This window comes from Hemiscyllium ocellatum, chromosome 20, assembly GCF_020745735.1.
Source record: "Hemiscyllium ocellatum isolate sHemOce1 chromosome 20, sHemOce1.pat.X.cur, whole genome shotgun sequence".
Lineage (NCBI taxonomy): Eukaryota > Metazoa > Chordata > Chondrichthyes > Orectolobiformes > Hemiscylliidae > Hemiscyllium > Hemiscyllium ocellatum.
This window is the reverse complement of record NC_083420.1, coordinates 30821775-30835350: the sequence shown is the minus strand read 5'-3', so window position 1 is coordinate 30835350 and position 13576 is coordinate 30821775. Positions and strand designations below refer to the sequence as shown.

General features: G+C 40.9%; 1 protein-coding gene across 8 annotated transcripts in view; it reads left to right on the top strand.

The window, feature by feature from the left end:
* Positions 1 to 13576, top strand: part of rbfox1 (RNA binding fox-1 homolog 1) — a 375024-nt gene that overhangs the window by 323167 nt on the left and 38281 nt on the right. For all 8 annotated transcript variants that reach the window (XM_060840251.1, XM_060840252.1, XM_060840254.1 and 5 more), the window contains one exon: positions 8362 to 8401. In XM_060840251.1, coding sequence (XP_060696234.1) covers positions 8362 to 8401 — 40 coding nt within the window. The remainder of the gene's footprint in view (positions 1 to 8361; positions 8402 to 13576) is intronic.

The following is a 13576-nucleotide window of genomic DNA, read 5'->3' as shown; positions in this document are numbered from 1 at the left end:
CACCTAATGATTAACTCCCACCCCAAACATCCCAATTGCTATGTAGTCTGCAAAACGCCAATACCTTACCACAAAAATCATGTATGACTCTACAATCATTGCAGATGCCTAAAACAAGTTAGTTTCAAAGGATCATACATGCTTCTTTCATCTTTTTAAAAGACCTGTTCCATACTTCAAATTACGAAACTAAGCCACTTTAAAACCTAACCTTTTTAACTGAAAACATGTTACCTCAAAGCATTTTCATATTTGTTAGCCTTTATTTATTTTATATTGAGCCAAATAAATAATCACAGAAATGTAGGCCCATCACTTTACTTTTGTCCTGGACTATACAGCTATTCTTCCTTACAAAATGTGTATTGCAACTAACTCCAAATAAACAAAAAAAAACCTCACTTACTTAATCGGGGGGGATTATTAAAATTAACTCAATCTAGCCATTGTTTCTTAGTGGCTGGCCTTGTGAAGTTTGAATTTCAGACTGTCTGCCTCACTGATAGCATGATCAAACAATGAATATCAATCAAATCAATAATCAGGGTCTGCAGTAGTTATAACTCACAAGTTAGCCATATTAGATAGCCAACCCGACTCCATATAGAATTATGTAGCATTTTGAGGCACGGACATAAGCAATCAACCTTATATGGTTAAGTAAAGTTTCAATTTCTCGGGAAACCAAAGGGTTCAGAAAATAGGCAGGCAGGTGGAGTTGAGGCAGTGGGTCACCCACTCTTGTTTTTAGTGTGAACTTGAGGTCTGCTCTTGCTCCTATTTCTTATGCTGTGATTACGCCAATGTTTATGCTCCAAGTGAGCCTCATTGCACCTCACCTCATCAACATATCCTTCTCTTCCCCTTTCCCTTCCGTGCTTGTCCTCTCAAATTTTACCCTTCAATCCATCTATTCTAATGGATAGCTTTGTGTCTATCAGTGTGATTGGTGATGTCCCAGAACCCACACAATTATTTCCTTACAAACAACATTAGCTGAATCCAGAAACACAAATAGAAATTGCTGGAAAAGCTCAGCAGGTCTGGCAGCATCTGTGGAGAGAAATCAGAGTTAATGCTTCAGGTTGAGTGGGTCACTTGACCTGAAACATTAACTCTGGTTTCTTCCCACAGATGCTGCCAGGCTTGCTGAGCTTTTCCAGCAATTTCTGTTTTAGTTTCTGATTTACAACATCCACAATTCTTCCAGTTTTTAATTAGCCGAATCCATTTGTTTCCTTTCTTGGTTCCTTTCAGAAGATTGAGTCTGTCAGCTCAATTTAGTAGACCTGCTGCCTATTACATTAAGTCTTTGATACTGGCTGACCCCATTTGTACACAAAAGCTTCATACCCAAATTGGTCAAGTGACCCCAAACTTTATATCAACTGACATAGCTGTAGTCAGCTTCCTTTGGAACAAATTTCTACTGAGCATTTGTTTGATGCTATTAGACTGTTAAATCAAACTGCAAGCTCGGCTCACTCTCCCCTTAACATCAGTTCCTTAAACTCGTATCTTCAAGATCCTTAGGTAAAAACAATGACTGCAGATGCTGGAAACCCGATTCTGGATCAGTGGTGCTGGAAGAGCACAGCAGTTCAGGCAGCATCCAACGAGCAGCGAAATCGACGTTTCGGGCAAAAGCCCTTCATCAGGAATAAAGGCAGTGAGCTGGAAGCATGGAGAGATAAGCTAGAGGGGGGTGGGGTGGGGAGAGAATAGCATAGAGTACAATGGGTGAGTGGGGGAGGAGAGGAAGGTGATAGGTCAGGGAGGAGAGGGTGGAGTGGATAGGTGGAAAAGAAGATAGGCAGCTTGAACCAGTCCGGACAAGTCATGGTGACAGTGCTGAGCTGGAAGTTTGAAACTAGGATGAGGTGGGGGAAGGGAAATGAGGAAGCTGTTGAAGTCCACATTGATGCCCTGGGGGTTGAAGTGTTCCGAGGCGGAAGATGAGGCATTCTTCCTCCAGGCGTCTGGTGGTGAGGGAGCGGCGGTGAAGGAGGCCCAGGACTTCCATGTCCTCGGCAGAGTGGGAAGGCGGAGTTGAAATGTTGGGCCACGGGGCGGTGTGGTTGATTGGTGCGGGTATCTCGGAGATGTTCCCTACAGCGCTCTGCTAGGAGGCGCCCAGTCTCCCCAATGTAGAGGAGACCGCATCGGGAACAACGGATACAATAAATGATGTTAGTGGGTGTGCAGGTAAAACTTTGATGGATGTGGAAGGTCCCTTTAGGGCCTTGGATAGAGGTGAGGGAGGAGGTATGGGCACAGGTTTTATAGTTCCTGCGGTGGCATGGGAAAGTGCCAAGATGGGAGGGTGGGTTATAGGGGGACCAGGTGGTCACGGAGGGAACGGTCTTTGTGGAAGGCAGAAAGGGGTGGGGAGGGAAATATATCCCTGGTGGTGGGGTCTTTTTGGAGGTGGCAGAAATGTCGGTGGATGATTTGGTTTGTGCGAAGGTTGGTAGGGTGTAAGGTGAGCACCAGGGGCGTTCTGTCCTTGTTACGGTTGGAGGGGTGTTGTCTGGGGGCAGAGGTGCGGGATGTGGACGCGATGCGTTGGAGGGCATCTTTAACCACGTGGGAAGGGAAATTGCGGTCTCTAAAGAAGGAGGCCATCTGGTGTGTTCTATGGTGGAACTGGTCCTCCTAAGAGCAGATACGGCGGAGGCGGAGGAATTGGGAATACAGGATGGCATTTTTGCAAGATATAGGGTGGGAAGAGGTGTAATCCAGGTAGCTGTGGGAGTCGGTGGGTTTGTGAACAATGTCAGTGTCAAGTCGGTCATCATTAATGGAGATGGAGAGGTCCAGGAAGGGGAGGGAGGTGTCAGAGATGATCCAGATAAATTTAAGGTCAGGGTGGAATGTGTAGGTGAAGTTGATGAATTGCTCAACCTCCTCGCGGGAGCACGAGGTGGCGGCAATGCAGTCATCAATGTAGCGGAGGAAGAGGTGGGGAGTGGTGCCGGTGTAATTACGGAAGATCAACTGTTCTACATAGCCAACAAAGAGATAGGCATAGCTAGGGCCCATACGTGTGCCCATGGCTACCCCTTTGGTCTGGAGGAAGTGGGAGGATTCAAAGCAGAAATTGTTACGGGTGAGGACCAGTTCGGCCAAGCGAATGAGAGTGTCGGTGGAAGGGTACTTTTGGGGACGTCTGGAGAGGAAAAAACGGAGGGCTTGGAGGCCCTGGTCATGGCGGATGGAGGTGTAGAGGGGTTGGATATCCATGGTGAAGATGAGGTGTTGTGGGCCGGGGAAGCGGAAGTCTTGGAGGAGGTGGAGGGCATGGGTGGTGTCTCGAACGTATGTTGGGAGTTCCTGGACTAGGGGGGATAGGACAGTGTCGAGGTAGGTAGAGATGAGTTCAGTGGGGCAGGAGCATGCTGAGACAATGGGTCGGCCAGGGTGGTCAGGCTTGTGGATCTTGGGAAGGAGGTAGAACCGGGCAGTGCGGGGTTCCCGGACTCGTTGGATGCTGCCTGAATTGCTGTGCTCTTCCAGCACCACTGATCCAGAATCTTCAAGATCCTTGTCAGTTGTCTTCATCTTTGACATCTTCACTGCCTTCTGCTCCTGGAGATCTCTCCTAAGCAACTCAGAACGTACCCCTTTACTTGGAGACCACTTCGAACAGCAACTCTGCTGTTGCAGGTTTTTTTTTGGAATGAACTTGATTTTGACCCCTTCCTCTGTCTGAGTAATAAACCTCAAATCAGACAACACCTTAACAGTTATCTCCCTGACTGGTTTGATGGTCAATTAATTGAAACCACAATACCCCTTGGAAATGCTGTTTTGAACTCACTGTTCAATGTGATTTTCTGACCTTTTTGAAATAAAACGATCAACCTTAACAACTGAAAACTGAAATCGATTTTCCCTCAATTTTAGAACCCAAATTCCCTCCAATATATTACAACCCTTCATCACATCACCGTGGAAAACCTACATGGTTGCAGTGGAGAATCCGTTACTGTGTAAGATAGCACCAGCCTCTGCAGTCTCCTTGCACAAGCAACATGGCAAGTTAGAATTAAACAAATGACCTCTTATCTTTCCAAGCTTTAAGTTTGATTGCTTCAAACATTTGGGACCCAAAAGACAACCAGAACTCGCAACAGAAAGAATTAGTACATGACAAATGTGGTTGATTCTTTTACCAGGGGCAATCAATCTAACTTCTCCTGATCAGAAGACGTTATGTTGTCAGAGATGGCTGAAAACCGGAAGTTTACTTCCCATAAAACCAGTGCTTTTGGTCACAGTGATAACTGATTGTAGCAAGCAGATTTCCAAGCAGATAAAAGATTCCCACAGGAAAGGAGCTCCCACAGCAGTCACTGTTGATCAAGCAGAAATGTACTTGTGGTAAGCTAAATTAGCACATGAGGGAGAGAGGAAGAGAATATGTTGATTGGGTGAGAGAAAGGGAATAGACTGGGAGGAAGAGTGTGAATTGTTGATCAATTGGCCAGATTCTGTGCTATAAATTACCTCAGAATTACTCCTTCAGTTCTCATTTTGTGACTCGCATCTTCCCTTTGCATGTTTAAATTCAGATATTTGTTTGTTGATATACAAACATGTTGAAGCTGCATAAGTATGGAAGAGAGAAGAACACATTCCATTACAATACTTTATTTACATAGCTGAGTAAACATGCCTACCTCCTTCATTTCTCCTTTTCCATGCTGTCTGAATATCTAAATACTTCTTACATTGAGTTCAAATCACACTACTGTACTCAGTTTTTGATTTTTCAAGCTTTGCAAGTATTTTCAGTCCCTATTTTATCATCAGATGAGCCTGTTTTTTTCTCTCTCCAATTGTGTTTGCATGTGATACTTCCAACTGAAGATTCCTTCCATTTTCCTGATCCTGAGTACCAATCTTTTTAAAGCCTGTTCATTTTTTTTTCTTTGCACTTTTTCCTTTTCAATCTATTAATTCTTTTAACCACTGATCATAGCATCATTGGTAGGGACAACCTGTGGTCCGTTTATTTCCACAATCAATGGCTATTGTACAGCTCACCTGTCAGATAGTCAGTCAGAAGATACAGGGTTTGTTGGACGGATGTGTATTTTCCATCGTTATGTTCGTTCAAACAATTCTCAGTGAGCCAGTTAATGCCTTATCATTCCTGTTTTATTCCCCACCAAATTTGTCCTAATTTGTTCTACTGTTTATTTAGCCAGAATAGTAGCATGGTCTGAGCTGCAGAGTTCAACACAGTTTCTATCATAACTGTCTGATCATCAGCCATCAGCTCAGGGATCTTCTTTCTCTCGAACAGTCCCTAAAGACAAAGAATAGCTTAAATATTGGTAACCTTGCTTTTCCCTTAATTGTCCCTGAATGGTGTTACCATTCAGTGTCCCAAAAGAAATCGCATCAAGTTTATGTCTTTGCTGCCTGTGCTTAATTTGTTGTTGACACCCACATTTCGTGAAAGGAAAGGTGAGCTATTGGAGATGTGTCCCTGTTCCAGCCTGGAAAGAAACCACTCTGAATAAGTTCATGACTACAACTGCCTCCATTGTAAATGCAGTCTGCACCCTCCATTGGGGGCTGCGTGTCTCTGGCTGCAATAGTTGCTCGCTGTCAGTGAGGGTCTGAGCAGGAGCAGCAGAAATACCATTCCTCACTTGAGATTAATGTAGCAGAATTGGTTCTACAGGTATCGGTGCTGTGTCTACTTTGGTTTGTCATTTATATAAGTGATTTGGATGAGAATGTCGAAAGCATAGTTAGTAAGTTTGTGGATGACACCAAAATTGGTGATAAAGTAAACAGTGAAGAAGCTTATCTAAGATTCCAAAGAGTTCTTGATCAATTGGATCAATAGGCTGAGGAGTGGCAGATGGAGTTTAATTTGGATAAATGCACAATATTGCGTTTTGGTAAAACAACAATAGCAGGACCAATTAATGGTAGGGCTGTGGGTGGAGTTGTAGAACAGAGAGACCTAGTGGTTCAAATACATAATTCTTTTAAATTTACCTCCCATGTAGACAGGGTGGTAAGAAGGCATTTAGCATGCTTGTCTTCATTTGAGTATGGGAGTTGGGACGACATGTTGAGATTGCGTAGACTGATGGTGAAGCCTCTTTGGCAGAACCGTGTACAGTTTGGGTCACCCTGCAAAGTGGAAGGATATTATTATATTGCAGAGATTTGAGGAACGATTAACCAGGTTGTTGCCTGGACTTGAGGGTTATGAGTTCTCAAGATAGCTGGATAGGCTGGGACTTTTTTCACTGGAGTTTAGGAGGTTGAGGAGTGACTCTATCGACCTGTATAAAATCATGAGGGGCATAAATAAGGTAAAGAACAAGAGTCTTTTCCCTAGGGTGGAAATGTTCAAAATAGGGGGCATATTTTTGAGGTGAGAGGAGAAAGATTTAAAAAGGACACAAGGGCCAATGTTTTTTGTACAAACAGAGTGATTTATATCCGGTAAAAACAATGACTGCAGATGCTGGAAACCAGATTTTGGATTACTGGTGCTGGAAGAGCACAGCAGTTCAGGCAGCATCCGAGGAACAGCAAAGTCGACGTTTCGGGCAAAAGCCCTTCATGAGGAATAAAGGCAGAGAGCCTGAAGCATGGAGAGATAAGCTAGAGGAGGATGGGGGTGGGGAAAAAGGAGCATAGAAATGACCTGGGAGTTGTAGTGGGAGAGGGACTCCCTGAGATTCTTGTATCAGCCAGAGGAAGCAATGGATGCAGGTACAATTACAACATTTAAAAGATGTTTGGATAAGTATACAAATGTAAAAGGTTTGGAGTGATGGGCCAAATGTAGGCAAGTGGAACCAGTTTGGTTTGGGATGATGGTTGGCGTGGACTAGTTGGACTGTGTTTTTCTATGCTGTATGAATCTGACTCTGTAAATCCTGGGTGGATATTAACTCCAACTAAAAATGCGTTTCCCTGTCCTTGTCCTTTTCGAGCAGCTTAGTCTTCTCTCCTTGCCTCAGAAAATTCTCCCTAATGTGCTGTAGGCCAAGAGGAGCCCAGACTGGGAGCAAAGATGTGATCAGAACTATTGAAGCCAGAACCAAGGCCTTCACTGTGTGCTGTACATTTCACTTGTAACAGAACTTCCAGTCATTATCAATACAAACTGCCAAACAGTTCTTCCAATGGCACACAAGTCCAACAAATTCAGTCAACAGTACGCCTGCAAGTGTTTCATGGTAGTTCCTGATGGTGTACAATGTGAGCTTAAGAGAGGGTGTTCCCCATGTACTTAGGTTGAAAATGGCATGACTAAACACAAGGTGGTGTTTCACACAGGCCGATGCCACAATCTGCCTGGCCTACATTCTTTTAGCCACACATGTGCCGTCAGTAAGATGGCATCCAGCACGACCTATAATACTGTGCAGATGTGATTCAAATATCATTTTGTATTTAAAATGACATCCATAACACCCAAAGCACAACTGAATTTTGCGACCCATATTTCCCTGGGTTCTGAAGCATACAAAACTGGACGTGATCGCATTAGCTCAGCTTGCTGAAACTATTAACACAGCACCTGCCCAGAAACAGGATTTGCTGGATCACTTTTCAAGTATATTCCTGGTCAATATGTTAAGTATTTTCTGTAATTGATAAGAGGTGTAACTGTAATGAGATAAATTCAGGTTGCTTTAACTCTGTTTGAAGTGAACAGAAATCTAGAATATGAAACTTCACCGTGTTTAGCAAAAGTTGACCAATGTATGGTTGGAATGGAAAATAAAACCATCCCATTGTCACTCCAGCAGGATCTCTCGAGATTGGAATGAGATTAGAAAGTCCATTGTTCAAGTTCTGTCAGCCCGAAGCTTTATTAAACCTGTAGTATAGGACTCCTAACATTGAATAAACATATTCCATTTCACACCAGCATTAGTCCAGCTCCACTGATTACATTAATTACTTTCAAAATGTTTTCAGCAAGATGAAACTATTATGCACATCTACCTCAGAACCAATACATACCTCCCTGTGTTGCAATTTCATTTGGGAAACACCTATATTGATCGTTTTTGCTACTGGTCTATAGTAAGCTGATAAGAGCATATTATGACAGGACAAATGCATCATACCATATACTACGTGGCTTTGCTTCTGTGATTCTAGCATTCCCACTAATTTATTCAATGTTTCCCACATCAGATACTTTTTCATTGTTTTACAAATTTTTTTTCTTAAAAAATCTGTTCAGCAACCTAAAGCATTGGTATCGTAACCTTTATTGAACTAACTGGTTTGACAAAATGGTTGATGTATATTCTTGCAAGTGAAAATGCATTAATCTGAATGTTTCTTCTTGTGTGTAAATCTTTCTAGTGTTGTTTACCAAGATGGATTTTATGGTGCCGACATTTATGTAAGTACATGTATATACAATCTTCACACATTTCTATAACTCTTGCAAGTTTAATCAGGATTGCCCCTTAGTTTCAACTTTATTATACTGCATGTCGAAAAGCATAGTGCTAAAAATCAATTATGCTCAATGAGCTCAATACTTACAATATTTTACAGTATTATCTTGAAACAGTTTTAGTCGATTGAGAGCTGTTTATCTCTCATTTGTGTTATCTGAATGCAGAAAGTGCGATCACTTAACATATTAGAATGTTGTGTAGTATCATTACTCTTTTCCAGTTAATGAATGGAATTGTAAATGACTTCCATTTTGTTAAAGTTTTTTTTCCATTTAGTTTCTAAACATTTCATGCCATTTTCTGTTCTATTTTTGGAGAGTTTTGTAGGCATTTTGCTGGTGTCTTTAATATGTGTGATATCGGCAGATTTTATGGTATAAGAATAATGTTGCTCATTAAAGTGATAGATGGGAGAGTGACATCAAAGTATTATTAATGGCTGCTTCCAGTGGCATTATTTAGCTTTCCTACCTCAGGCAAGCTTGACCAGTTCACATTGTGCTAACTTGTAGGCTGCGACATAGTTTCCAAACATACATAGAGTGGCTGGTACACAATTGAAGATTCTGAGCTCCTGAGGCCATATGAAAGATTCAAATTTGCATTGAATAACCAAGTCACTGGTTTTCCAAAGGAGGGTGTCCCAATTTTTTCAGTTGAGTCATCAGGTGAATACTTAGAATCATGGAATCACAGAATCCCTACAGTATGGAAACAGGCTATTTGGGCCATCAGGTCCATACTGCCCCTGCAAAAAGTTTCCCACCCAGACCCACGTTTCTATCTTATCCCTATAACCCTGCATTTCGCACGGCCAATCCACCTAACCCGCAAATCTTTGGAATTGACTAGACTTTACAATAGTGCCTTGCTCCAACTCATTGACATCCATGATGCAACATGAAAATACAATAAAGGAATTTGTCTTTCCCAAAACAAAGGAATAATAGAATGTTTGCAGCATAGAGAGAGAGCCTATTCAGCAGACTGTGTTCATGCAGCTCTCTGATAATGCATCTCATCGAGAACCCTCACCCAACATTTCCTCAAAATCCTGCAAAATATTTCTCTCCAAATTATTATCCAATTTTCAGTCTTCCTTTACCACACTCTCTCATAAAAATCTGTTCGAGGTCCATCCACTTGTTGTGAACAAATATTTTCCTGATACCACAACTGGTTCTTTCGCCAATCGGATTGTCAGTGTTCTTTAGTTCTGGAGTTTTCTGCCAAGGTGAACAATATTTCCATATCCATCATATCCAGACCCATCAAGATTTTGAATGCCTCTATCTGAACTTCTCTTCTCCAAGGAGAACAGTCCCAACTTCCCCAACCTATCGAAGTAACTGAAGTTCCTCATCCCTGGATTGATTCTTGTAAATCTTTTCTGCAACCTCTGAAGTACCTTCATATTCATCTTGTTGTATATACTTAGAATTGGTCACAGTATTCTAGTTGAGGTTGAACTCATTTTGATATTTATTACATATGAGTAAATATTCATTAATTATAAATGTTTACTCACATTTATTATAACTTGATTTTGTGTGCTATATGTTCCTATTTTGAAGCCCAGTCTCCTCCAAGCTTAACTAACCCTTTCTCAACCTGTTCTGACATCTTCAGTGTTGTAATCACGTATACCAAGGTCCCCTTGCTCTTGCACCCACTTTATAATTGTGTCCACCCCTCATTTTGTCTAACAAAATGAATCATTTTGAACTTCTCTGCATTAAATTTCCTTTGCCACTTGACTACCCATTGCACAAGCCTGTATGCACCCTCTTGAAGATGGTTAGTATCCTATTCAAAATTTGTAATATCTTCTAATTTTCTGTTACCTCTTCATTTCAATCAAGTTTAAAATTATGACATGCTCATTAACATAGATCTGGAAAAGCAGGGATTCTCATGCTAATCCCTGGAGAACTTCACTGTATTTTTTTTTCCATAAAGTAACCAATTGTTCACAACTACTCCGAGTTTCCTGTCACTCAGCGAATTTCATGTTCATGCTGCTCCTGTTCCTTTTATTCATTGGGCCTGAATTCTGCCGGTGAGTTGCCATGTGACATCTTATCAAATGTCTTCTGGTAGTCAATGTACACCCCATCAAACAAATGAGCCAGATTAACCAAATAGGAAATGATGGTTTTTGATTTTAGAATTTGTCGATTCTAAGACTGAAGGTTGTATCGAGTTGGAAATGCTGCAAAAATTAAGATATAAGAGAAAGTAAAAATATCAAAGCTCTGAAAGTAGTACGTTTCTGAAGCCTACAAAGTTAAATGTTGAATTAAGACACTTGCTGCTTGAGACATATGAGCAGAAAAACTCCTAATTGTTGCTTAAGACTCATCCAGCTTTTAAGCTTGTATTTTTGTGTTTTGAATCTTAAAATTATTTTTCTTCATTATTTAAATTAGCACTATTTATTGTTCAGATCAAGTTTAAGACAAGTTTAGCACTTTTTTTAGCAATAATACCTGTTCATTTGAAGATGATGATGGCATAGCATTTCTTCAGGGCAAAGACATATTCAAATTTCAAAATAAATTAAAACAACACGCTAATTTTTAGTACTTTGCAAAATAAATGCATTTTATATCATGTTGAAATCTAACTCATTAGAATTTTCCCCTGGAAGCTGTCTTCATTGAGTTTTCCTTCCAATATCATGCAATTAAATCTCAGTCCTCCAAGTTTAAATTGATTAAATTTAATTGACAGAAATATAAAAATGCATTAGACAACATGTGAAAATATAAATTACACTGGCTTCTCAGCCATTGCAATTCATCTCTCTGAAATTATGAAAAATTATAGCACATGAAACTTCAGTAAACAGAAGAAGAACTTTTGATGTGAAGGGAAAAATATGGCACAGAAATCCCTCTTTAGTACTCAAAACCCTAAGTTCTTTCTTTTTGAATTTGGTGATACACAATTCATATACTTTTATGTTTTCAAAGGTTCAGTATTAGTTCCAAAATTGAAAAGGAATGGTTTATTGGTTTTGTGGGTTATTCATTTTTTTTATATTCCAAACATTATTTCTGTTTCATTATAGAGTAGTATATCAAGAACCTGTGTATGGCAATAAGTTATTGCAGGTATAAAGTACTGGATAATGAGCAAAGCATCATATTGTATGTGGATTGCTGTTAAATGTTTTTACTAACTCTGAGATAAAAGGGGCAATTGTTGATGCAGGAAGGTTTTGTTTTGAGTGAGTGTTAACCATTTTCAGGCAGTTTGGGGTCACTGAATAACTAGAGCTTGGAGTTGAATGACAGCAAAATTATTATGAATGAGTTGTTGATTTCAGATGGTAAATCATGGCTAAAAGCTTAGGAATTAGGACTTTTTAAAGTTTTTTTTTAACCACTGCACTTGCAAGAATATCCAGTGAGGAGGCTGTCCCAAAGGATAGTGGGGCAGCCACTTCCAACCACATTTTAATTGGATCATAAATGGTGTTTGCTTTATCTATAGAGACTGGATTCTGTATGTTAATTGGCATGCTGAGATCATTTAGAAATGGTTGATATAACACTCTGGCCCATTGAACAGGAAGCTCTGCTGTTCTCACAGTTTGACAATCAATGCATCACTGCCCGCAACTCATCCTGAATGTGCATTTGTTTGTCCTGTTGCTTAATTGAAGATCCATAATTACCCTAACTTCAAAAAAAATCAAGAGCTAGTTTAATTAAAATCTAATTTCTACAAGAATGACCTAAAACCAACTTGTATGTTTTTCACAAATTAAGTTTTTTTTAACAGAGCCAATAAATGCATAAGTATTGATATGTTAGGCATATCTTGAGAGAATATATTGGACCCTTCAGTATTTTCAACATTTGCACAGTAGGTGGTCAATTTCTTTGTACAAAGTTGTACATTGTACTTGAGCAGATCAAGCTTGTGTGGCTGTTAAGTGAATAGGCATACAGTCACCACTTCTCAAGCACACAACACATTCAGATCAGTAACATGGACTGGTGCTTTTTTATATTTTTATTCTTGGATATTATTTTCTGTGTCATCTCACACTTAAACCTAAAAGATTGATTAATGAATGCTAATTTATCAAACTTACACATTTTAGATTCAAGGATTATACAAAGGATAATAAATTACATTTTAAAACTGTTATGAGCGTGGGCTTCACATAATAAATCAAGTTAGTGAGGAGTAGTTTACAATGCCATTAAATGATTCATTTAGCCCAGCCAAATAAGATTTTTATTTTCTTTCTTGTTAAAAATTTAATACCCTCTCCTTCTTTTGGTTTGCCTAAATAGGACAGTTGACCTGACCATGTCTGATTCCAAAACTCTGCCAATCCTGCTGCTCAATTAACAATTAGGGGAAAGTGAGGACTGCAGATGCTGGAGATCAGAGGCAATAAGTGTGGCGCTGGAAAAGCACAGCTGGTCAGGCAGCATCGAAAGAGCAGGAGAGTCAATGTTTTGGGCAAAAGCCCTTCATAAGAAATGGGGAGGGGGGTGGGGGGGTAGTTGCAGGTGGACCCAAGGGGGCTGAGAAATAAATAGGAGGGGAAGGCAGCTGGGAAGGTGATAGGTGGATGCAGGTGAGGGGTCATAGTGATAGGTCGGAATGGAGGGTGGAGTGGATAGGTGGGAAGGAAGATGGGGAGGTGGGACAGTTCAAGAGTGTGGTGCCAAGTTGGAGAGTTAGATCTGGGATGAGATTGGGGGAGGGGAAATGAGTAAACTGGTGAAATCGATGTTGATGTCATCTGGTTGGAGGGTCCCAAGGCAGAGTATGAGGTGTTCTTCCTCCAGTTGTCGTGTGGATAGGATTTGTCGGTCGAGGAGGCCCAGGAACTGCATGTCCTTTGTGGAGTTGAAGTGGTCGCTACAGAGCGGTGGGGTTGGTACGTGTGTGTGCCCTGGAGATGTTCTCTGAAACATTGCGCAAGTTGGTGTCCTGTCTCCCCAGTTGAGTGCATCGGACACCATAGATGAGGTATTGGAGGTGCAGGAAAATCTCTGCTGGATGTGCAAGGATCCTTTGGGGCCTTGGACAAGGTGAGGGGGGATGTTTGAGCACAGATTTTTCAATTCGTGCGTAGCCGGGGAACA